At 35.5% G+C, this 25,000-nt stretch overlaps 1 protein-coding gene across 1 annotated transcript in view; it reads right to left on the reverse strand.

Annotated features, from left to right (window-relative positions):
- Positions 1-25,000, reverse strand: part of LOC144968102 (uncharacterized) — a 64,505-nt gene that overhangs the window by 21,950 nt on the left and 17,555 nt on the right. The window contains exons 3-6 of the mRNA XM_078906099.1: positions 6,223-6,352; positions 5,348-5,493; positions 3,677-3,803; positions 1,646-1,786 (exon numbers count right to left, since the gene is read on the reverse strand). Of these exons, the coding sequence (XP_078762225.1) occupies positions 1,646-1,786; positions 3,677-3,803; positions 5,348-5,493; positions 6,223-6,352 (544 nt within the window). The remainder of the gene's footprint in view (positions 1-1,645; positions 1,787-3,676; positions 3,804-5,347; positions 5,494-6,222; positions 6,353-25,000) is intronic.

Here is a 25,000-nt window from a genome sequence, read left to right on the forward strand (position 1 = left end):
ACTCAAAATCCTTCTTCAGCATTGGAGTTCTGCTTTCGCTGACTTACACTCTTTGGCTGTGCCTGTGGAAGATATTATTAAAAACATGAACAAAAAAATGAATATCACCGCTTCGAAAAAGTAAAAAATACCAAACAAACGGACCGTTTCAGGTAAAAAATATTTCTTTAGCATTGGAGTTCTGCTTTCGCTGCTTTACACTCTTTGGCTGTGCCTGGGGAAGATATTTTTTTAAACATGAACAAAAAAAAAATGAATATCACCGCTTCGAAAAAGTAAAAAATACCAAACACATGGACAGTTTCGGCTCAAAATCCTTCTTTAGCATTGAAGTTCTGCTGTCGCTGCTTGACACTCCTTAGCCGTTTTGGGGGAACGCAAAAAATGAAATACACAGCTTCAAAAAAGAACAAAATATAAAATATAGACCGTTTCGGGCTCAAATCCTTATTCAGCATCGGAGTTCTGCTTTCGTTGCTTTACACTCCTTAATCCTACCTGGGGAAGATATTTTCAAAATATGAGCAAAAATTGAATATGACAGCTTCGAAAAACAACAAAATATCAAACACGGACCGTCTCGGACCCGGAGCCGGAGTTTATCCCGGTTTCTATAGCGTGAAATGGACAATAGCAATTGCTTGCTACCCTTTGGATAGGACGCCAGATCAAACAGCTACTCAGATACCCAATCACTGCTGGGTGGACACAGTGTCAGAAGAAAAAAAATATCCACTACACCCGAGATCGATCTCGGTCCCTTTGCTTGTGAAGTGAGTGCTCTACCAACTGAGCTATCGGGACCCCTTGTAGTAATATAGACAAGTAGAATTATCATCATTATCATAATTCTGTGCTTCAACAATTTGGGTTCCAAACACAAAGGAAGCCCCAGTCACTTCATTGTCAATAACACTCAACAACGATCTCAAAAGATTGCCAAAAATCACGGTCCGGCTAATGTCATCCATGAACCTCAACAACATCAGAGACATGGCATCTGCTAGGTGGAGATTCTTCTCCACAGAAACTGAGAAGGCCGTTGAGGCTGCAAAGTCAGTCGACAATGACATCGAACGGCTTATAAGTCAAGTAAGTCATTGATACCACTTTTTTGGAGTGGTGGATCCGCCGGGCGGATTTGTCGTACCTGTAGGGTCGCGGGTTCGAGCCCCCATCGCTGGGAAGTTTTTTTTTATATTCTCCATTGTCTTCTTGCACTTTTCTACTCACTTCATTTCTTGTTATCAACATAAGCGCTTGCTCTACTTTTCTGAATTAATATTTATCCCAAATACCGGAGCTTACTCAATGTCTCAATCGTTTCTATGTTACATGCTTGTGTTGAGAATATGGCAATTAAGCTTACATGATGGCTAACAACCTTCGCGGCGTTTGTGTGTGTCGAATCCATGACCTCAAGAAGTCGGGGAGAGCGGCTTAAGATAGACATAGAGTTTGATACCAGTTTTTTTTCTTTGAGTGGTGGATAGCTCTGACAGTAGCGCCACCCTCTCCCCGGCCAGGAGGATTTGTCGTACCAGTAAGGTCGTGTGTTCGAGCCCCCATCGCCACGAAGTTTTTAAATTCTCTATTGTCTTCTGGCACTTTTCTACACACTTCATATCTTGTTATATTTCCTTACCTAATTCACACAGGAATGGTCTTTGAGTAAAACATGTGTCACTCTTCATCTCTCTGGCGGTGAACGTGTTGCTGTCCACGGTAGCACACATGATTTCAGTTGAAGAGAAAGTGTCGGCGCTACCCACTTTAATCAAGGAATCTGAAAATGGAATTGTTTATATCATGAGAAAAATGAGAAGATAAATTATATTGTTTGAAAAAATAAAACGAACATAAACATTTGTAGATGCCCATTTTTTATCAGAAAAGATCCTCACCACCAGTGTCAAAGAGATGGGAAAGTGAAGGAGGAGGAGGAGAAAGAGATGGAGGTGAAGGAGGAGGAGAAAAAAAAAGAAGAGGAGCAGAAGGAGGAGTAGGAGGAAGAGGAGGAAGATGAAGGGGAAAAGTAGAAGAAGAAGAAGAAGAAGATGATGATGATGATGATGATGATGATGATGATGATGATGATGATGATGAAGAAGAAGATGATGATGATGAAGAAGAAGAAGAAGAAGAAGAAGAAGAAGAAGAAGAAGAAGAAGAACAACAACAACAACAACAACAACAACAACAACAACAACAACAACGAGATATAATATATATAAAAGCCATTTAATACTGCACCGACAGACTCATTCGACCTCAGACTGAGATATTGTCAAGATTCTTGTCCTCTTAACCAAGCACCCATAGTAAAGCAACAGTTTATAAAACTATAACAGTTTATAAAACCATAACAGTTACATGTTTTGTTATTTAAAATGTTTATTTAGAATGTCTGCAGGAGTTCATAAAGTAAATTGCAACTATAGACATGAAAAAAAAAAGAAAGAGTTGTGACGAGTTTCGTTGTTGCATCTTTAGTAAGAAAAGAATAAGTATTGAAATGTCAGCTTCAATTTATTTAACGAAGACAGATATTGTTGACGTTTCGGGTTTCCCCTCTATGCATCTATGTGGTCTAGTGTTATGACACTCGCTTTCGAATCTGAAAGTCCTGGTTTTGAGCCTCGATAGGCGCATAGTTGATTCCTTGGAAAAGGCTCTTTACTCACATTCTCTCGTAGTTAACAGCGCTGTCTTTGTCCAAAAAAATGTGTAATATCGCTTAACAGGCGTAATGTCCCTTCCTACATGTTAAGTGTTGCTGTTAGCCAGGGAAACTTTGTAAATCGCTTTGAGGACGTTTAGTATATATTGCGCAATAGAAAAAGCTCTTTTTTTATATCAACAAAACACAATGAATGAAACACTGAGGACGAATGAGAGATTTGTGTATTGCGTAGTTAAGGTGACTAAGCAAAAACAATGATGGAACAGGATCTGTCTTCATTTAATAATTTCAAGCTTACCTCCAGGTCATAATTCTAATCCATCAATATTTGAAGGACGGGTTTTCTGGCCAAAATCTTAATTACGTGTTTTTATCAAAGTTCCACAGCATAGGCCGTTGACCTCATCCTCATTCCTCAGTTCCACCACCCACCCCCCCCCCCCCCCCCCCAACACCCAACTAACCAAACAGGCTGTAACTAAGAACGTCATTATAATGATTCGATTCCTAAACCAGGACAAAGCCATTAAGTGTCAAGGAAATTATTATTTTTTCAGACTTGCTCGGCTGTTCTAATAGGGTTCAACATTCGTGACGTATAGTAACTGGTTCTAAACTATCGGAACAATGGTGGACGCGATTATCTGCATCACCGCCATTATGAAAGACTTCTCCGACGAGCATTAAAGTGTATCCAGAGGAGAAAATCATTATAGATCTGATCATGTTTTGACTTTCATACATTCTGCTCGGCGCATAGTTTGAGTCCTTGGAAAAGGCTCTTTACTTACATTCGCTCACCGTACACAGGTGTAAAATGAGTACCTGGCCGTTAACAGTGTTGTCTCTGTCCAAAAAAAATGGTAATATCGCCTAACAGGCGTCAAGTCCCGACCTAAATGTTAAGTGTTGCTGTTGGCCAGGAACCTCGTTTAGTGGATATTGCGCTATATTAATGAAAAATGAATACAGTTCTGGTTAATATCAACATACTTTCCTCTGAGTGGACAATGTACAGTTTGGATTTGTCGAAATATGAGTAGTTTGGATTTGGGCATTTCACTCGATACTTTGGGTCCAGAGAATGGAAACAGTTACATTTGGGAGATGTGCCTGTGTTCTGGGAAGGAGATATATGTTGGGAAATCGTGCAATTTAAATAATATCTAGTGATGATAATAATAATAATAATAATAATAATAATAATAATAATAATAATAATATAATAATAATAATATAATAATAATAATAATATAATAATAATTAATAATAATAATAATAATAATAATAATAATAATAATAATAATAATAATAATAATAATAATAAATATAATATAATAATATAATATATTATATATATATTATTATTATTATTATTATTATTATTATTATTATTATTATTATTATTATTATTATTATTATTATTATTATTATTATTATCATTATTATTATCATTATTATTATTATTTATTATTATTATTATTATTATTATTATTATGATTATCATTATTATTATTATTATTATTATTATTATTATTATTATTATTATTATCATTATTATTATTATTATTATTACTATTCATATTATTATCATTATTATTAATTAAGATTATTATTATCATTATTATTATTATTATTATTATTATTATTATTATTATTATTATTGTTATTATTATTATCATTATTATTATTATTATTATTATTATTATTATTATTATTAATATTATTATTATTATTATTATTATTATTATTATAACTGTAATAATAATTATGATAGTAACAATAATAAGCATATTTATAGGTCGACTGATTTTTGGGGATGGTTTTTAATCTTGTGCTTTTCTTTCTTGCTTTGTCTGGCACCTTACATACTTGGTCAATTCTTTATCTTACACCGGTGCCTGCTCCTTAATTTCTTAATTTGGAATTTATTTATTTTGTTATTAGGCAGACCAGCGAGCTGTGAATTGAATTAGGGACGATATATCAAATCTAATTCTCTTCAAAGTGTTGCTCCTGTTATTTCTCTTGTAGGCCGTTATGAACCAACATGTTATCCCATACAGTACATGTCAACTATGAGGCGACCAGTTAAAGAAACCCGTTCGGTTCAATATGGAACAGCGTGGTTTAGCGGTACGGTCTTTTGCTTCGAACCCGAGTTCGATCAACTGCCGCTGCGCTGTGTGACATTGAGCAAGTCACCTCGCCCTAGCTCAATTTGTGGCGCTGTACTGCGGTTGATGCTTGGGTTATTCCTGTCTTCCCTTGGATTAGACCCTAGAGACAAATTTCCCCTATGGATTGAATAAAGGGAATTTTATTTTTATTATATTTATTATTTACTACACCCACGTAAGTGAGCTGCCTGGGGCAGTGATATTTGTAAAAATGTAGTTTTGCTTGCCAATAACAATCAACAATGATCTCAAAAGATTGCCAAATATCAACAAGTATTTCCTTGTATACAAGGAACAAAAAGCACATCACCCAACTCATTTGGGTAGTTTTTAGACAGACATTAGACATTTTTGGCTATTAGTTTTCACTAAATTATTCTAACCTAACGATACACAACGTTTAATGTGTTGGCTGGCGAATGCTGTGAGTATTTTACCTAAACCCGTAGCATCAACAGAACCAGGAAAGATAACACACACTTACGTAAAGGACGGTGAATCGGGCGCCCTGGTCGTGGCAAGTCGAGACACAGTAATCAACGCTGAGGTAGTCGCTGGTGATTGGGGCATCCATGAACTTGGGCAGTTGTCGGAAGGGTGGACAGTAGGTCACCTTATTCATGAAAGTACCTGGAATAAAATTATAATAACTTTCAGTATTATGATTATAATCATTATCATCATTATCTTTTTCATCATCATCATCATCATCATCATCATCATCATCATCATCAGCAGCAGCAGCAGCAGCAGCAGCAGCATCATCATCATCATCATCATCATCATCATCATCATCATCATCAAATCATCATCATCATTATCATCATCATCAGCATCATCATTATCATCATCATCAGCAGCAGCAGCAGCAGTAACAGCAGCAGCATCATTATCATCATTATAATCAGTATCATTATCCAAATTATAATCATCATCATCATCATCATCATCATCATCATCATCATCATCAGTGGCGTGGCGCTATTGGTTGATTTCGTGCCATGCCCTACCTTTGTTATTATGTTTCGGAGTAAAAACAGCATACTTTTAAAAATATATTTTAAAAATCGTAACACAACCATATTCTGTGATGACACCACACCGCTGATGATGATGATCATCATCATCATCATCATCATCATCATCATCATCATCATCATCATCATCATCGTCATCATCATCATCATCATCGTGTTATCTTACTGGTGATATTTGGTATTAATTAATTTCTAATCTTACTCTTTTTCCTCATTCCGCAATTTCCATTTTCCTGTCCTGTCATTGCTTTGAGCTCAACGTTTTGATTGTCACTCGATACACATTATTAATTGAACAAGATCATAATAATATTCAGCTTACCATTCGTCCAGATGAACTGCGGTAACCACACACTGAGGCCTGACAGCCACAAATCTGTGAAATCAGATCCGTTGAAGGAGGAAAGGCAATCCATAAGACGTGGTCTCGTGTACAGAAGGGCTGAAGGCATCTGAGTGATAGGAAAGGTATCGGAAGGTATAATAATTAATAAACGAACTTAGCAAATAAAGTCAGTACAGAGCTGATCTTTAATTGAAGGGTGGTTTTTCAAAACTCGTTAAATCGATTTTTTATTAATTTTTTTTGTTGAGATTTTCCATCTAGAATAAATTGAAACGTAAACTTTATTTTAAGCATCATTTGACACAAGAATTTGCTTAGATTTGTGTGAATTTGAAGTTTAAATATGATAAAATATTAGATCGAATGAGAAACTTTAAAGGATATAATCATCAATATCTCAAAATGGGAAAAACCGAGTTAGAGAGTTTTGGAAAACCACTCTTTACTTGTAGTCTGGCTAAAAAACCACAAATTTAAAACTTATGAGTACAGGGCCGTTAACAGCGTTGTCTATGTCTGAAAAAAATATAAAATCGCCCAACATGGTCATGTCTCGTTCTACATGTTGTTGTTGGTCAGGAACCTTTGTAAAGCGCTTTGAGCACTCTTAGTGGATATTTCTCTATATAAAAACTAATTTCTTTTTAAACCTTGCGAAACTTTCTTCCATCCCTTGTGTTCTTGATTCCATTTACCATTTTTTCTCTTTCTTTTTTGTTTTTCATGTTTTTGTTTTGTTTTGTTTTTTGGTTTTTTTTTTTGTTGTTGTTGTTTTGTTTTTTTTGTTTTTTGCTGCCATCAATTTTTTTAGAATTATTAACAAAAGCCTAAAAGTAAATATACGTGAATTTTTAAATTTTAAAATTCATCCCTTAGACATACAGAGAACTATTCTTCCGTTCGGTAGGATTGCAAGGTGTCTAATCTTTTGCGGTGGGGTCCCGTTAGCTAAGTTAGCAGAGCACTCGCTTCACACGCAAAGGGACCGTGATCCATTCCGGGTTCAGTCGAAAGTTTTTTTTCTAACCCCCCCCCCCCCCCCCTCTGTCCACCCAGTAGCAGTGAATGGGTAGCTGAGTCTGCTATATTTGGCGTCCTATCCAAAGGGTAGCAAGCAATTGTTATTGTCCGTTTAAGGGAATAAACTCCGGCCCTCCGGGGGCCCAATGGCTCTGAACGAATACTATTCTTTTACCGCGGGTTTCGGCGTGTTTCGTTGAAAAGAAACACCGGGATTTTACGTGTGTAGCAACGGTTTTGAGCCCGAAACATCCCTTGTCTAATTCCATTGTTCTTTTTGAAGCGCTGAAAAGATACGTGTTTAAAAGTTTTACCAAAAACCTCTTCCTTCAAAAATAGATCGATTTAAATTACCTTTAGCTTGGCAAAAACTCAAACCTGGGACTACTCGAGGTCTTCCCTAAAGTTCCAGGTTTGAGAGCGTTTCCCAAGATGAGGGTCATTTAAATCGATCGATATTTGAAGGACGAGTTGAAATGAATACATTAGTTATAGTCGATAAAATACATATAATGAATACATCGTTTATATATAACAACAACTATTCACAATGACAACAAAATATAAAAGTAATAATTTGAAAATAAAAATCATGCTTTATGATATCTTTTTAATAAAATCTGATTTATAATCAGTAAGCCCTTTAAGCCTTTTCACCGACATAAGTATGCTTTTTTTAAAATATTTTGCACATAAATTAAATACTATAAATGATACATAAAAATTGACATGTCTCACTGTTTCATTAAATATAAATATCAAATATTCTAAGGGAACAGAAATCAGATCTGAACCAGACTGAGTGAGAATCTGCCATTTTTCTGACCAAATTTTTGATAATACGTGTCTTCCCAGAATCAACCAGTTAAATGGGTAACATTACGACTCTGATTGGTACGTATGGCGCACCATTGTAAAGAACTACTACTCATTTTTTGAAAGTTACGCTTCAGCTTTTATATAGCGCAATATCCACTAAACGTGCTCAACGCGCTTTAGAAGGGGTTCCTGACCAACAGTAACAAGTAACATGAAGAACGGGACATGACGTCTGTTAGGCGACATTACGATATATTTTTTCGGACAGTAACAACGCTGTTAATCACCAGGTACTCATTTTACACTTGGGCACGGTGAGAGAATGTGAGTAAAGAATTTTTTCCAAGGAGTCAACTATGTGCCGAGCGAGGCTCGCTCGAACGCAGGACCTTCTGATCCGAAAGCGAGTGTCATACTAATAGACCACAGAACGGCACAAGGGCAAGCAAAAAACGTTTTAAAACGTTATACCAACAAGCACAGGCCGTAGAAAGATTGAAGATCAAGTTTTTTCCAAGCCGCGGCTTCGATAATTTTAAGAACTTAAAAAATCGAGTATGTAGCTATGTTTTCTTCGGACCGGAAGCTATTGGGTTCGAGTCCCGCTCTAAGCGGTGCATAGTTGAGTCCTTAAAAAATGCTCTTTAATTACATTCTCTCACCGTACTCAATTGTAAAATGAGTAATTAAATCAATTTTAAAAATAAATAAATCCCCTTTATTCGTCCAATAGGGGAACTTTGTCTTTAGGGTCTATTCCAAGGGAAGACTGGGATAACCACAGGCGTCAGCCGCAGTGCAGCGCCGCAAATTGAGCTAGGGCGAGATGACTGGCTCAAGGCCACACATCGCAGCGGCGGGCGATCGAACTCGGTACATTTCGGGTACGAAGCAAAGACCATACCGGTGAGCCACACTGTCCCTTTCTTCGGACCGGAAGCGCCAGAGTTGGAGTCTCGCTTTTTAAAAAAAAAAGTCTCTTTACTAACATTCTCTCACCGTACTCAGTTGTAAAATGAGTAACTGGTCATTAACAGGGTTTTTCTCTGTGGGAAAGAAAAATGTCATATGGTTTAACAGGCGTCATGTCTCGTCCTACATGTTAAGTGTTACTGTTGGTTTAAAATCGGTTTGAGGACGTTTAGTGGATATTGCGCTATATTATAATGTTCAAGTTGTGCTCTTTTTTTTTTGTTTTTATCTTTTTATTGTTTCGATTGTTTGTTTGTTTTGTTTTGTTATTGTTTTTTTTTGTTTTGTTTTTTTTTTTTGTTTTGTTTTTATTTGTTTTTTTGTTTTTGTTTTCTTGTTTTTTGTTTGTTTTTTTTTTTTTTGTTGTTTTTTTGGTTATGCTTGTTTGTTGTTGTTTTTGTGTGTGTGTTTTGTTTTTTTTTTTTTTGGTCTTGTTTTGTCTTGTTCTTATTGTTGTTTATTTTACTTTTACTTTTTATTTTTGCAATTATGGGTCTAGATTAACATTATGTTAGATTTCCATTACAACAATGAGCCCATAATAAATTGGGTTATCAGACCTGCTAATAAGTGCCCGTCAGGGTTATTACATCCTGAAGACAGTTTTCTGTCAACCCGTGATTATTTTAATGATGGTCATTTCAACGCAATTGAGTGACAATTTGAAATCAAATTCTGGCACCTACAGGTTGAGTCAAATGATCCGTTTCCTGTTTTGTTGGACACGATCTAAATTAATGTAATTCTATCCCCAAAGCGTGCAGCGATATGGTCTAGTGGTGTGACACTCGCTTTCGGATCTGAATGTCCTGGGTTCGAGCCTTGCTCGGCGCATAGTTGAGTCCTTGGAAAAAAGTTCTTTACTCACATTCTCTTACCGTAGTCGAGTGTAAAATGAGTACCTGGCCATTAACAGCGTTGTGTCTGTCGGAAAAAAAAATTGTAATATTACCTAACAGACGTCATGTCTCGTTCTACATGTTACATGTTGCTGTTAGTCAGGGACTCTTTGTAAAGCGCTTTGAGCATGTTTAGTGGATATTGCTCTATATAAACGCTCACGTTTTTTAAAGTGTGATCCTACCATTCCTCAAAAAATAACCCAACTTTTATTTTATTTTGGCTCGAAAACTTTTACTTAAAATTTCAACAGGCTAAAATGTGACCCACCGACTCAAAACGGTCTCTGTCAGGATGAATCGGAATCTAACCATAAAACTTACTGTAGAGCTAAATTGATAAGGAATACACTAATAATAATATAATATATTTGTTGAGCGCTCTTTCATATCACGAGGAAGTGCTCAGAGCGCTTTACAGGGGCATCAACAACTCAATTTGTTAGTATAAATTATAAATTCATAATGTATATCGCTTTAAAAATAAAGAACTGTTTTATAAATTTCATAGATTTGTGGATTGATGCAGCTTCTGAAGAGCCAAGAGAACAAAGGACGTTGATTTTTATCGTAGTTTAATGTTTACGGGAATACAAAATGTACACAATGAATCATATTTCATATCGTATAAGTAGTTGGTGATGTATTAATGCTTATATCGTTTCTGTTATTAGCTGAAGAAGGGCTTTTGAGCTCGAAATTTTCCGTGTTTGGTATCATATTCCTTTTGAATCCACTTCTTCTTCTTCTTCTCTGTGTTCCTCTCTCTGTTCAGATAACCTTAAAAAAACTAATATTACTCTTCTCTTTCTTTGTCACCCAGCTGTTCAAACTATTCAAATATGTTTTTCTTGGTCTACCTTTACTCTTTTTTTTAATCTGCTATATAATATTAGTTTTTGTTTATTACTTTTTTACAATCCAGAGCTTCTAGCAGCTTAGTATTACTCACTCCCAAACAGTAAATCTCGCCATTTTCCAATGACAGCTTGCCATAATAAATGCAAACCAGCCTAACTGAACATGCAAAAATTGGTAGATTTAAGCCAAATACAAATAGAAGTCACTATAGATAGAATTAAATTAACGTCATTCTGGGTTTTGTTATTGTTTTTTCCCATCCACGTTAATGAGTAATTCTCACGCAACTGTATTAGATAATCAGACTATAAAAGTTCAAGGTTACACAGAGTTTTGTGTGTTGGTCCATTGTACTTCCGGATGGCAATGTTGTTCAGTTTCTTAGCCAAGCGCATACTATCTATAGTTAACTTTATAGATCAACAATACGCTTCAACAGTCGTAACGTCACTTCCTTCCTAATGACGCATGGTAACTTAGTAACACTAGCTCTAAACTATCGGAACAATGGCGGACGCCGTATGAAATAGTTCTCCGGGGAGCATAAAAGCGTATCCAGAGGGAAAAAAACATAAATTTGATCATGTTTTGATTTTTACACATTCTGATCACAAGACATATGAAAAGCTCTAGCCAGCATGAAGAATAAAAAGTAATAATTTTCTTTGTTTAGAACCAAGATGGCCGACGTTGCCGGGCGGCCTGACATCAGACTACTGAATCAAATTTACCCGCACAAGGGGTTTTTTTTTAAAACACTTCCGACTCTTTACAATTATTTAGTCTGGCCTCAACTTTCATTTTAAACAAGTATTTATGACTTAAGAGGCTCGCGAACTCCTGAAATTGGAGCCAGAATTACGTAATTCTACGAAGCTTTCGCTAATGTAAATGTTGCTGCTCGAAGCTCGAAGAAATAAATAACCATGTGAAATTTTATGTAAGCTTCAATTTAATATACGAAAACAAGATAAAATGGACGTTTCAGGTTTCCCCTTTATCAACAAAACAAAACTTCGTCTGTAGTGTTTCATTCATCCTGTTTTGTTGATGAAGGGGAAACCTGAAATGTTCATTTTATCTGTTTTCGTATATTAAATTGAAGCTTACATTCAATGTCACATTGTTACTTATGACGAAGCAGTAGGAAGGTCTGTAAAATACAAAGAGATGTTAAACAAGACAGTGTCACGTTTTACGAGACGATCACATGGAATTTGGATTATAATATCTTTTCCTATTCATGTTCAAATCCGATTATTTTCTTGAGAATTCATTATTTCTTATCTATTGAACACGCTTCATGGTTATCTGCTGTCATGTGGTAAAAATGACGTAAGCGCCAATGTAAACAAAATGGTCTTCTTGAGCTTTTTATATAGGGCAATATCCACTAAACGTTCTCAAGGCGCTTTCTTTATAGTTTGAAGTCGACGACACTCAGGTCTTTGCTGTTGTTTTTTGTTATCCGCGTTTATGAGTAATTCTAACTAAACTGTATTAACCGTTTAAGGTTACACATAGTTTTGTGTATTAGTCCGTTATATAATGGATGGCAATGATGTGAGCTTCTTAGCCAAGCGCACACTATTTCTAAGGGGTCCCTGGCCAACAGCAACACTTAACATTTAGGACGTGACATGACGCCTGTTAAGCGATATTACAATACTTTTTTTCGGACAAAGACAACGCTGTTAACGGCCAGGTACTCATTTTACACCTGAGTACGGTGAGAGAATGTGAGTATCGAGCCTTTTCCAAGGACTCAACTATGCGCCGAGTCAGGCTCGAACACAGGACTTTCCGATCGATCGGAAATCGAATGTCATACCACAAGACCATATTATAACCGCACAAGCTATTTATATCTACGGGAATCCCCGTTTAACGGCGCACCAATGCTATCTGGATCGTATATAGTGATGATATGCAATACCTATATCAGAATATTTTTTTAATCAAAATTTAAACATAAAACAAATATACTTAAAATTTCGAACACATTTAATTTTCCAACCATACTTCAAAACTAACCACATTGCACTTACGTCATTTTATCACAAAACAGCAGATATTATGGCCATTGAGTTGTGATGATTATCCTTCTTTGATGATTGCCTTTGATGAAATGCCGGGTCCGTGGGATTCATTTCATAAAAGGCAAAATGTATTATATTACACGATAGCACACAATTGACTGCTGTGTATTTTAACTGTGCGTGTATCTCCAGATCTTTTTAATTATTTATTGTAATAAATCTCAGGAGAAACTTATCCATAATACACGATTTATTGATGTGATCGAGCATGACGTTTTCATGACCAGTTGCGTGCAGACCTTGGGGAAGGATTGACGTGTACATATATTATGCAGGTCTGACATCCGAACCCGCTTATGGGCCTAGTTTAGTCTTGTTGTAATGACCGATACTTTGCATCATTTTTTAGAGTTCCATTACAGGCATTATTTGGCAGAAGAATTTTCGTAGATTTGTGTGAATTTGAAGTATTATTATCATCGTTATTACTACTATACTATTTTAATTACTTTTTTTCCCCAATTACAAGATCTGTAAACAAACAATAATTGCCTATTTGGACAATAAAGATTATTATTATTATCATGATTATTATTATTATTATTATTATTATTATCATTATTATTATTATTATTATTGTTATTATTATTATTATTAATAAATATGAAAAAAATGAGCTTTTATGTAGAGTAATATTCACTAAATGTGCTCAAAGCGCTTTACAAGGGGTCCCTGGTCAACAGCAACATTTAACATTCAGGACGGGACATGACGCTTGTTAGACGATGTTTCAATTTTTTCGAACACAGACAACGCTGTTAACGGCCAGGTACTCATTTTACACCTGAGTACGGTGAGAGAATGTGAGTAAAGAGCCTTTTCCAAGGACTCAACTATGCGCCGAGCGAGGCTCGAACCCAGAACCTTCCTATCCGAAAGCGAGTGTCTTAACCACTATACCAAATTATAGCCGCACAAATATGATCAAATAATAAAAACCGAATGATAAATTTTAGGGGAAATAATCCTCAATATCTCAAAATGGGAAAAAAGGAAATAAGGAGTTTTAGAAAACCACTCTTCATGTATTTATGTACTGTTTTGAAATCAAGGCTGGCATATTGATATACATTGGAATTGCCCCAACTGAAATGGAGTCAAATAACATACAAGAGAGTAGATTTAATTGAAGTTCTGTCATGTAAATGTCAAAACCAATACATTCCCTCAATGTAAGAATACATATTCTGCCGAAATTTGAAAAAGCATGTATTAAAAAAATTTGGCCAGAAAACTCATCCTTCAAATTATATCGATCGATTAAAATGAACCTCATCTTTGAAAAAAAACCTCTCAAACCTGGGACATCGCAAAGTCCCAGGTTTGAGAATTTTTGACAAGATGAGGAGCATTTTAATCGATTGATAAATGAAGGACGAGTTTTCTGGCCAAAATTTTTTGTAATGCTTGGTTTTCCGGGTTGATATTATCTGTCTGAGAAAAACATTTGTTATGGGACCGATCTATATTCATGTTTTCGTCCAACCCAGTCATCAATCACGTGATTTGTTGCTGTCCAACGATTGGATGCTTCTTAACACGATGATTTGTTTATGAAAATTGTACACATACTCATGTGTCATTCTGAACAAAATGACCAATCGTGATTCTAGATATTTCAAAAGCTGTGAATACTTTTCACTATGTGGGTCATTTTGAGCACACTTTGCAATGTGACCAATGACCTCGAGCACATGGAAAGGTAATATAGATCATGCCCATTCAATGCTAATGTCACAGTAAAGATTGTTCACAATTATCTTATTAAATTTTATTTTATTAAGAACTGAATTCATCTCACTCCAGTTATATTTCGGTAGGCTTAGATAAACTTTACCTTCTAATATTAGATCGTCTTTCCTTTTATAGCCTTCCCTCGAATTAATTTCTAATTAGTGAATACTTTTCGTTCTACATTCTGTCACGTAGCCACTTATTATAAAAGCTGATAGGTCTAACATTTGACACTCACTTTCTCTCCACAATCTATGCCGGACGGCCAGTCACTCTATTCCTATATATATATTGTAAGATTTTTATCTTTTGGGACTTTGTAGATATTATATCTACACCATTAAGACGCCGGAGCTTTTAACTTTGATTGTATAATCTTCAAGGATCAAACCCAAGCCCGCTGTACTACACTATAACCTCTTACCAATTGCCTGGAAGTGGAATTTTACGAGTCCAATCCTGTTATCAGAGGAATAGATCATCCAAGCCCATCAACTGCCTGGAAACGTAAACTTATGAACCTGATATATTATCATAAGTTACGTAAAGTATTCATATCTCTATTTGTAACTACCACGATCACTGTTTATCTCTTTTAATTAAATTTCATCATTATTTTTATTTCATTGTAAACAAATCGTTAATTGTTTTTCATTTATAGTAACTAGTAAATTCTGGGGCCTCATTCTACATATATCTTTATGCATAGTCGAGTAGCTCTTTACTCACTTGAGACCATGACATTTTGGAGGGGACACATATAAAGAATTGAATTTATTTAGTTACTTATATCTATTTCATCTAACTTTAAAGTTTAAATTGTAAAACTCTTAATTGCCCCACTTGATCATATTTTAATTGAACTCCCTATTTACAGGATTCATTTTTTTTTCTTTTTCATTTCTTCATTTAAATGGAATAGCAATTTATCCATTCATTCTTTCATTCAAATTGAATAGCATTTTATTGATTCATTCCGTCATTCATTTATTCATTTATAAATTATTCATTCATTCATTGTTCATTCATTTATTCATTCATTCATTCATTCATCCATTCATTCGTTTATTCACTCATTTATCCAATCATTCATACATTTATTCCTCCCTTCATTCTTTCATTCATACATTATCCATTCATTCATTCATCTATTCACTCAGTTTTTCATTCATTCATTCATTCCTTGTCCACTTTGTTATTACATCACTCATTTCATTTTGTTGTTTGCCTTATTCATGAATTGTTTTCAATATGTTTACATTCCATAACGATTCATTCACCTATCATCCAATCACTCAGTGTTGTGAACACATTTTGGAACTATTGTAAATCTTACGATATTTTATTGTTTTGTATTTCAGACATCACTGTTAAACACTCTTCAATGCCTAATTACAATTGTTGAACAACCATTGAACAAGAGAGAGGTCCCAGCCACAAACTGAGTTGGTAAATATATCCTTCATTATTCTCTTTTACATGAGTTGGGCATCACATAGTAACTATAGACATCGTGATTAGTTTTGCATAGTGATTTGTTTTAAATGCATTTTTGGCATACTACTGTTACCGAAAACCACTTATATATTATGTTCTGAAAAGTGAGTCTTTAAAAACTAAATAATAATAAAAGGAGTCTACTAGCCGTCGTGTTATATTTAGTGATAGATAACTTGGGATTGTTTTGGCATCCTATTATTGTTATCACACTCTAGTATATTAGCGTCATTGCGAATAATTGTACACAAACTAACGACGAGTCACACACATTGGTGATACATTTTTCGTAGTAACATAGTTTAGAGTACACGCGATTGACACATTGTTATTGACACAAGTCATAATAACTCCGCATTGTATTGACACATTGCTTTTTAAGATATAACGATAAAAGGCATCAAATTCAACATACATAATAAGTTGAAATAAGAGAGAGAGATTTCTAAAAATAGAACAGTTCATTCCAGTAAGTGTAAATAAATAAAACAGTCAGTAACAGTATCCTGTCAATATAATATATATAAAATATCGTAACTAATTTATTGCAACATGGAAGCATATAAAAGATACTTAAGTCTCGCAAAGGACTTAGAAATACCCCAGGAAAGAATATTTTCATGGTGCGAAGAGAAAGTAAAAGAAGAAAAAGAACATGAAGAAAGAATTCGTAGAGAAGAAAATGAAGAAAGAATTCGTAGAGAAGAAAATGAAGAAAGAATTCGTAGAGAAGAAAATGAAGAAAGAATTCGTAGAGAAGAAAAAGAACACGAAGAAAGAATACGTAGAGAAGAACGAGAAGAAAGAGTCCAAGAAAGGGAACTAAAAAGACAAATAGCTTTAGCAGAAGAAGAAACCAAAAGGACCCAAATGATGCTGGATATTGAAAAAACAAAAACCGGTCATGAAAGAAAACATAATAATAGTGATGAATTTTTCGTGAAACTTCCACGCATGCCAACATACGATGAACGCTCAGACTGTCTAGAATCCTTCTTACACCGATTCGAAGTTCAGGCTAAAGGTTATCGTTGGCCAGAAAGCAAATGGGCCACAGCCTTGATTAACTGCTTATCTGGAGAACCGCTAAAAGTTTTCTATACCTTAACAACTGAAGATGCAGATGACTATGGAAAAATTAAAGACGCTCTACTAAAAAGATTTAGATTAACGGAAGATGGTTACCAGGAAAGGTTTCACACTGCAAAACCGGAAAGTGGAGAAGACTTTAATACATTCGTGAACCGAATTACTCAATTTCTAAATCGGTGGCTTGAGTTGGCAAACGTAAAACAAGACGACTTTGCAGGCCTTTACTATCTCACGCTGAAGAATCGAATCTATCAAGCTTGCAACCCAGATTTAGTCGCATTCTTTAAAGAGAGAAAGCCAACCCCGTCGCTGATGTTATTGTTGGCAATATAAAAGGTCTTAAAGACAACCCAAAAGATGTAAAAGAATGGTCATTAACCCAAGAAACAGCTTGTCTAGCAGAAACAAGAAAGATGACTAAGACAACAGAGAAGCCAATGACTATTTCTCTTGAACCACAACAATTTGACAGGAACACGTTCATTGAAGAACAGAAAAAGGACCCGACTTTAACTTCATATTTCAATATCGCAAACAAAGGGACGAAATCAAAAGTTGAATACATCATTGAAAAAGATATTCTGTTCAGGTTACATAGGAAAAGAAACAAAATAGCTAAACAACTGGTCACGCCGAGTATTTACAGAAACAAAATCCTTGGAATAGCGCACGATTCAATAACTTCTGGACATCTTGGGAGCTCTTCCACATTGAAGAGAATATCCGAGAATTTCACATGGCCTGGAATTACTAAAGACGTCCGAGAATATGTGAAATCGTGTGACACATGCCAAAGAAGAGTCGCAAAAGGCAGAATACCGAGATTGCCATTAGAGACAACCCCAGTTATTGAAAAAGTTTTTCAAAAAGTTGCAATTGACATTATAGGCCCTTTAACAAAATCAGATAGAAACCATACACACATACTAACACTAGTCGATTACGCAACCAGGTGGCCAGAAGCGATAGCATTGAAATCAACTACATCGGATCACATAGCTGAAGCATTGATGACAATTTTTACTAGAATAGGCATACCAAATGAGATACTGTCGGACAATGGACCCCAATTTACATCACATATGATGCATGAAACCATGAAACTCATGGGAATCCAACACTCATTCACAACTCCCTACCACCCCCAAGCAAATGGTCTTTGTGAAAGATTTAATGGCACTCTAAAGAATATGTTAAGAAAAGTGTCAGCAGAAAAACCAGATGATTGGGACAGATACTTACCAGCAATCCTATTTGCATATAGAGAAATACCCCAAGAATCTACAGGCTACTCCCCATTTGAGTTGATGTATGGACGATCACCTCGCGGCCCGATCAATATAGTAGCCGACATTTGTAAAGGGAATGAGGAGGACAATAACGAAATTATGTTTGCTTACGAATATGTAAGAAACCTGAAAGACAGAATAGAGGATACATGTAAGCTAGCACAGGAATCCGTCACTAAAAAAGCAGAGAAATACAAGGAATACTCTGATCGCAAAAGCAAATCAAGAAAATTTGAGATTGGTGACAAAGTACTAATACTCTTACCCGATGACTCGAGTAAACTTTTAGCTACATGGAAAGGACCATTCAAAATAACAGCAGTAAAATCTAATGTTAATTACGAGATTAAAATCAACAACACAACAAAGACATTCCATGCAAATATGCTAAAAAAATATTTTGATAGAGACACAGTGTCGCAACCTATGTTTACTAATATCGAAGCTTCAAATGCAGGATTAATCATACCGTTGGTCATGGGACACAGACACCCGAGACAGAAAAACAAACAAAAATCGCACAATTGCAACCACCTAAGACAAAAAAAGAAGTACGCAAAGTACTTGAGCTCCTAAATTTTTACAGGAAATACATTTACAACTTCGCGCACATCGCGACACCGCTAACAAATCTGACAAAGAATGGGTCACCGAACAAAATTGTTTGGACAGAAGTGTGTCAGAATAGCTTTAACCAATTAAAGGCATTACTCTGTTCAGAACCAATTCTTAAATTACCCGACATATCAAAAGAATTTGTTGTAAGAACTGACGCGTCTGATAAGGGCATCGCAGGTGTACTATTACAGGAACATGAGGGAACTCTAATGCCTTGCTTATATGCAAGCAGAAAATTATTGGACAGAGAATCACGATACTCTGTAATAGAGCGTGAAGGACAAGCCATCGTCTTTGCTTTAAAGACATTCAGCAGATATCTACTGCTAAAAGAGTTTGTGGTCGAAACGGACCATAAACCACTCACGTACATAAGAAATAACAAAATGAATAATAGTAGAGTACTAAGGTGGAGTCTATTTTTGCAAAATTACACTTTCAGTATCTCTCACATACCAGGCTGTGAAAATATTCACGCCGACCTACTTTCTCGATTAGTATAAACACGTGAGAAGGGTATAACTTAACCTCCCATGCATACTGTTAGTTACCTCGCAAACTATGCCAAATCAGAACGCACAATTTCGATAATTTTATTTGTAAACATGATGACCCAACTTAATGTAACATTGAGTATTGTTTGGATATATATACCATACCCATTCATGATTTGGGAAATCTTCTCTTTATCTATTATTGTTATGAATTTTCACTCATTTATGATTAATAATTGAAATGTCAATATTTCATTTACATTTTCATTCATTTCATTTAGTAAATTACCTTCATATCATCGACTTTAATCATGCTTCATTGCCATCATTATTGTTTATCACAATGATTTGTAATCACATTGCCATCATATTGTTTATCACAATGATTTGTAATCACAATCTTTCATTGTTATTGTCACCCATTCATATACCTACGTTAATATAAACATTTCCATGTCTAGTTAATAAATAATTTAATTGTAGCACAAATCATAACAATGGATTAATGCTAGAGTATCATGATAGTAAATTTACTTCCGTTTGTAAAATCTATCTTTCCCATAATGGTTAAAGAGTATATTTTAAACGTGGGTGGGGGGTGTCACAGTAAAGATTGTTCACAATTATCTTATTAAATTTTATTTTATTAAGAACTGAATTCATCTCACTCCAGTTATATTTCGGTAGGCTTAGATAAACTTTACCTTCTAATATTAGATCGTCTTTCCTTTTATAGCCTTCCCTCGAATTAATTTCTAATTAGTGAATACTTTTCGTTCTACATTCTGTCACGTAGCCACTTATTATAAAAGCTGATAGGTCTAACATTTGACACTCACTTTCTCTCCACAATCTATGCCGGACGGCCAGTCACTCTATTCCTATATATATATTGTAAGATTTTTATCTTTTGGGACTTTGTAGATATTATATCTACACCATTAAGACGCCGGAGCTTTTAACTTTGTTTGTATAATCTTCAAGGATCAAACCCAAGCCCGCTGTACTACACTATAACCTCTTACCAATTGCCTGGAAGTGGAATTTTACGAGTCCAATCCTGTTATCAGAGGAATAGATCATCCAAGCCCATCAACTGCCTGGAAACGTAAACTTATGAACCTGATATATTATCATAAGTTACGTAAAGTATTCATATCTCTATTTGTAACTACCACGATCACTGTTTATCTCTTTTAATTAAATTTCATCATTATTTTTATTTCATTGTAAACAAATCGTTAATTGTTTTTCATTTATAGTAACTAGTAAATTCTGGGGCCTCATTCTACATATATCTTTATGCATAGTCGAGTAGCTCTTTACTCACTTGAGACCATGACAGCTAAGCTAAATGTCTATTTTTTAATATAACATTTATATGTGTATTCTTCCGTGTTTCGATATAAAATATTGGAACAAAAATAGAAATAAAAGCTTCAGAAAATTTAACAAAATACGGATAGAGCACGTTTCAAGCTAAAAATCCTTCCCTCAGCCAATATAAATCCACTTTAAATTTTCACTTGTTACTTCCGGACAGATCTAACAGACCCAGCTACCTAATCACTGCTAGGTGGGATAGACGAGTCTTGACTTCTATACATTCTGATCACATGGCATGTGAAAAAGTTCTAGCCAGTATGAATAATAAAAAAGTACCGATTTTCTTTGTTTAGAACCAAGCTGCTGTTTGCTGGGCGGACGTGACATCAGACTATTGAATCCTATTAGCTGGTTAATGTGTCTCCTGGCATTGAGAGACTTTACGTTAAGGTTACGGGTCTTGTTGAGGTTAAAGTTCATAAAATTAAAACACTCGGAAGTCCTGTCGAGGTTCTTACAGGTCGGACTCTCTCTCTCTATCTATCTCTCTCTCTCTCATCTCTCTCTCTCTCTCTCTCTCTCTCTCTCTCTCTCTCTCATCTGTCTCTCTGTGACATGCACATTGGCGACCCTTATCACCCATCGACCTTCAGTGATCCACTACCGGTCTCTCCTGGCCAGAAAGGAAATAAGCCCTTTGGGAAATTAGATCACGTGTTCCTATCCCCTGGAAGTACAAGCTGGACATAAGAGTCCTCAGTCATCACAAATTATTTGCATTCCGGCTCATTTGGTCACTAATGCAATGACTGATATATATGTAGACAGCATGCGCTTGGCTAATAAGCTCACAACTGTCACGTTACTATAGAGCGAGCTTAAATCTCAATGGGATTTTAGCTTTAGGTGACCATGAGTTGTTATTTTTCAAACCTGTTGTTATGCTATCTTGTGTTGACAACGCATCTCAGTCGTCATAATAATGCAACTCACCATGGTTATATATAATCCCATGGCAGGCCACAAAACGTCACTTTCTATTCTTCGCACAATAGGATTCAATAGTCGTACCGTCACTTCCTTCCTAATGACGTATGGTAACTTAGTAACACTGGCTCTAAACTATCGGAACAATGGCGGACGCCGTATGAAATATTTCTCCGGCGAGCTTAAAAGCGTATCCAGAGGGAAAAAAACCCATCATTTGATTATGTTTTGACTTTTACACATTCTCATCACAAGGCATATGAAAAGGGAATGAAAAGTTCTCGCCAGCAAGAAGAATAAAAAGTAAAGATTTTCTTTGTTTAGAACCAAGATGGCCGCCGTTGCCGGGCGCGTGACATCAGACTACTGAATCCAATTGCAGGGTTGATTGTGTGAAAAAGGTTCGAGGCCGGAAAATAGCAAGGCATAGTGCATGTTACTGTGCTGTGTAAGTCCGTAAACGGGTGACCAAAGACATTGCATAAAGAAGGCAAATTTATACATAATCAGTCTGATCAAAATGAAAGATCAATAAAATCATAGTACAGAGAAGGCAAATCTGTTACTATATGTCCCAATAAAGTAAACACAGAGAAGACCGACACTGTGTTATACAGGCCGGTTCAGAATAAACTAAATATAACACAGGAGACCAAACACTGTGTTATAAAATTATCAAAGTCTGGTGACGAATTAAAAAGGGACATATGTCGTAATATCACATCTCCATAAAAGAGTGTGATAATAAAAATGTGCTCGTTAAAAATGGAGTCAGTCAAATCTCTATCCAGATTCAAAAGGATAATACTAAGTTTTGGACGTAAAACAAATTTGAGAAGCACGGTTGTTCTCAATATTTGTTGGGCTGTGATCATTACAGAGTGATGAACTAATCTACACTACCCATCTTCACGAAAAGGCAGAGCAAAGCTGTTTCAAGATTACAACCCGAGACGACAGCAAGACAGCTGTGTTTGTGTGTATTGTATTGTCCTTATATGTTACTGAATAGGTACTTTTGGTTGTCAAAACCTCTTCATTTTATTTTTGACATTTTCTTTATTTAAAAAAAAATAAAGTTTTAATTTAATTTAATCAGCAGACTTGCTTCATAATTGAAAGCTATCTTTTGTGGGGACCTTTTGTAAATTCATAGTCCGATTGTGGTTGAAAATATCTTTATATCTTAATGTCATAAAACCAGTGACAACAATATTGCCATCCGGAAGTCTGACGACCAACACAGAAAACTATGTGTAATCATGAACTTTTACAATTTGGATAATACAGTTAAGTGAGAATTACTCATAAACATGAATGGCCAAAAACCATAACAAAGACCTAGAGCCACGTCATCATCGTTCTATCTATAGTCTGGATAATACAGTTTAGTGAGAATTTCTCATAAGCGTGGATGGCAAAAAAAAATAACAAAGACCCGAGAGACGTTCTATCTATACTTCCGGATGGCAATGTTGTGAGCTTCTTAGCCAAGCGGACACTATCTATATTTAAAATTTTGAAATCCTCTTGCTACTTTCAAGGGGCAGCAGTTGCTACTTAGTACAGAAATAATTCGTGTCTTAAATCTGATATTTTAAAATTTACCATTTTAAAAAATTCCTTTTTAAAAATAGTATTTCTTTCTTGTGGAGGCAGCGTGCATTTATTTGTAGGTCTGATAATCCGATTCCTTATGGACTCATTGTTGTAGTGGAAATCTAAAAAAAAATGACGCAAAATATTGTCCATTACAACAATGTTAAACTAGACCCAAAATTGGGTTCGGATGTCAGACCTGCGTATAGGTACACGTCGTCTGGCACCGTTTAATACACATTATTTCAGATATGTATCGTTTAAAAAAAATAACGATAAACTAAGATGACCCTCTCTCTCTCTCTCTCTCTCTCTCTCTCTCTCTCTCTCTCTCTCTCTCTCTCTCTCTCTCTCACTCACTCTCACCCACGCCCCCCCCCCCCCAATTCTTCACCCTGCATCTTCTTTGGTGTTTCTAGATAAATCATTTTTGACAAGTTGACGGGTCATCGTATTCTATCCATATTTGAAGTCAAAAAGAATGGGGGAAATGTCCAGAGTGAATATCGGCGATTTGTTAGCATAAAAACATAAGTCGTTTAAGAATTAACTCTCTTCTCTCAACCCTTACACCGACTTTATCAGTAGTTTACCCCGGGTTACTTTTATTCCATGCCTATTTATTACTCTTTTCTGAGACAAATTATAGGCGTAGTATCAAAGTTAATGTTTTTAGTTTTTAAATGTTAGTTGTGGTTGAATAAAACTATCTATGCACGTGTTCAATTTTTATATTTTTTTTCCAATTTTGAAAAGTAGCAAAAATCTGAATGAGTGAGTTAACCCTTTCCTTACCAGCCATTTTTAGGATTTTCCCCAAAACATCAACCCAACTAACACTTTAATCACCCAAACACAATTGCAGTAAATTCTTGCGATGCACAATTTATTGATCAAAACATGCTCTACAACACACTGTTCATTGTCTTTAAATTTTATGATGTACAAGAGAAATTTGGATAAGAAAAATGTTGGTTGTATCGTGACGAATGTGACATTTTTCCTATAGTCGGTAAGGAGAGGGTTAAAACATCCGGGTTGTCATTGGAGACAGAACTGACAATGCGATTGGTTGTCTTGACTCATTAAAAAGTCTGTAAAATAAATGTCTTCGTTTTTAGAAGAAAAAAAAACCTTGAAAACAGTGTCTGATTAGATTGCAATTTTGTATATCTTTTATAATTAGTTTGTTGGGGTTTTCTTTGGGGTGGGGGGGGGGGGGGGGGGGGGGGGGGGGGTTAGGGGTGGGAGACTTGGTTTTGTTTGTTTTTCTTTCTGTTTTTCATTGGGTTGGGCTGCTTATTGTTTTGGTATTCGGGGGCTTTTTTTCGTTTGTGTGTTTGTTGTTTGTTTGTTTGTTTTTTGTTTGTTTGGGGTTTTTTTTTTGTTTTATTTCGTTGTTTTGTGTTTTTTATGTGTGTGTGTGTTTTGTTTTGTTTTTATTATAT

The sequence above is a fragment of the Berghia stephanieae genome, chromosome 3, assembly GCF_034508935.2.
Source record: "Berghia stephanieae isolate SIO BIC M18660-M18661 chromosome 3, UCSD_Bste_1.3, whole genome shotgun sequence".
In the NCBI taxonomy this organism is placed as follows: domain Eukaryota; kingdom Metazoa; phylum Mollusca; class Gastropoda; order Nudibranchia; family Aeolidiidae; genus Berghia; species Berghia stephanieae.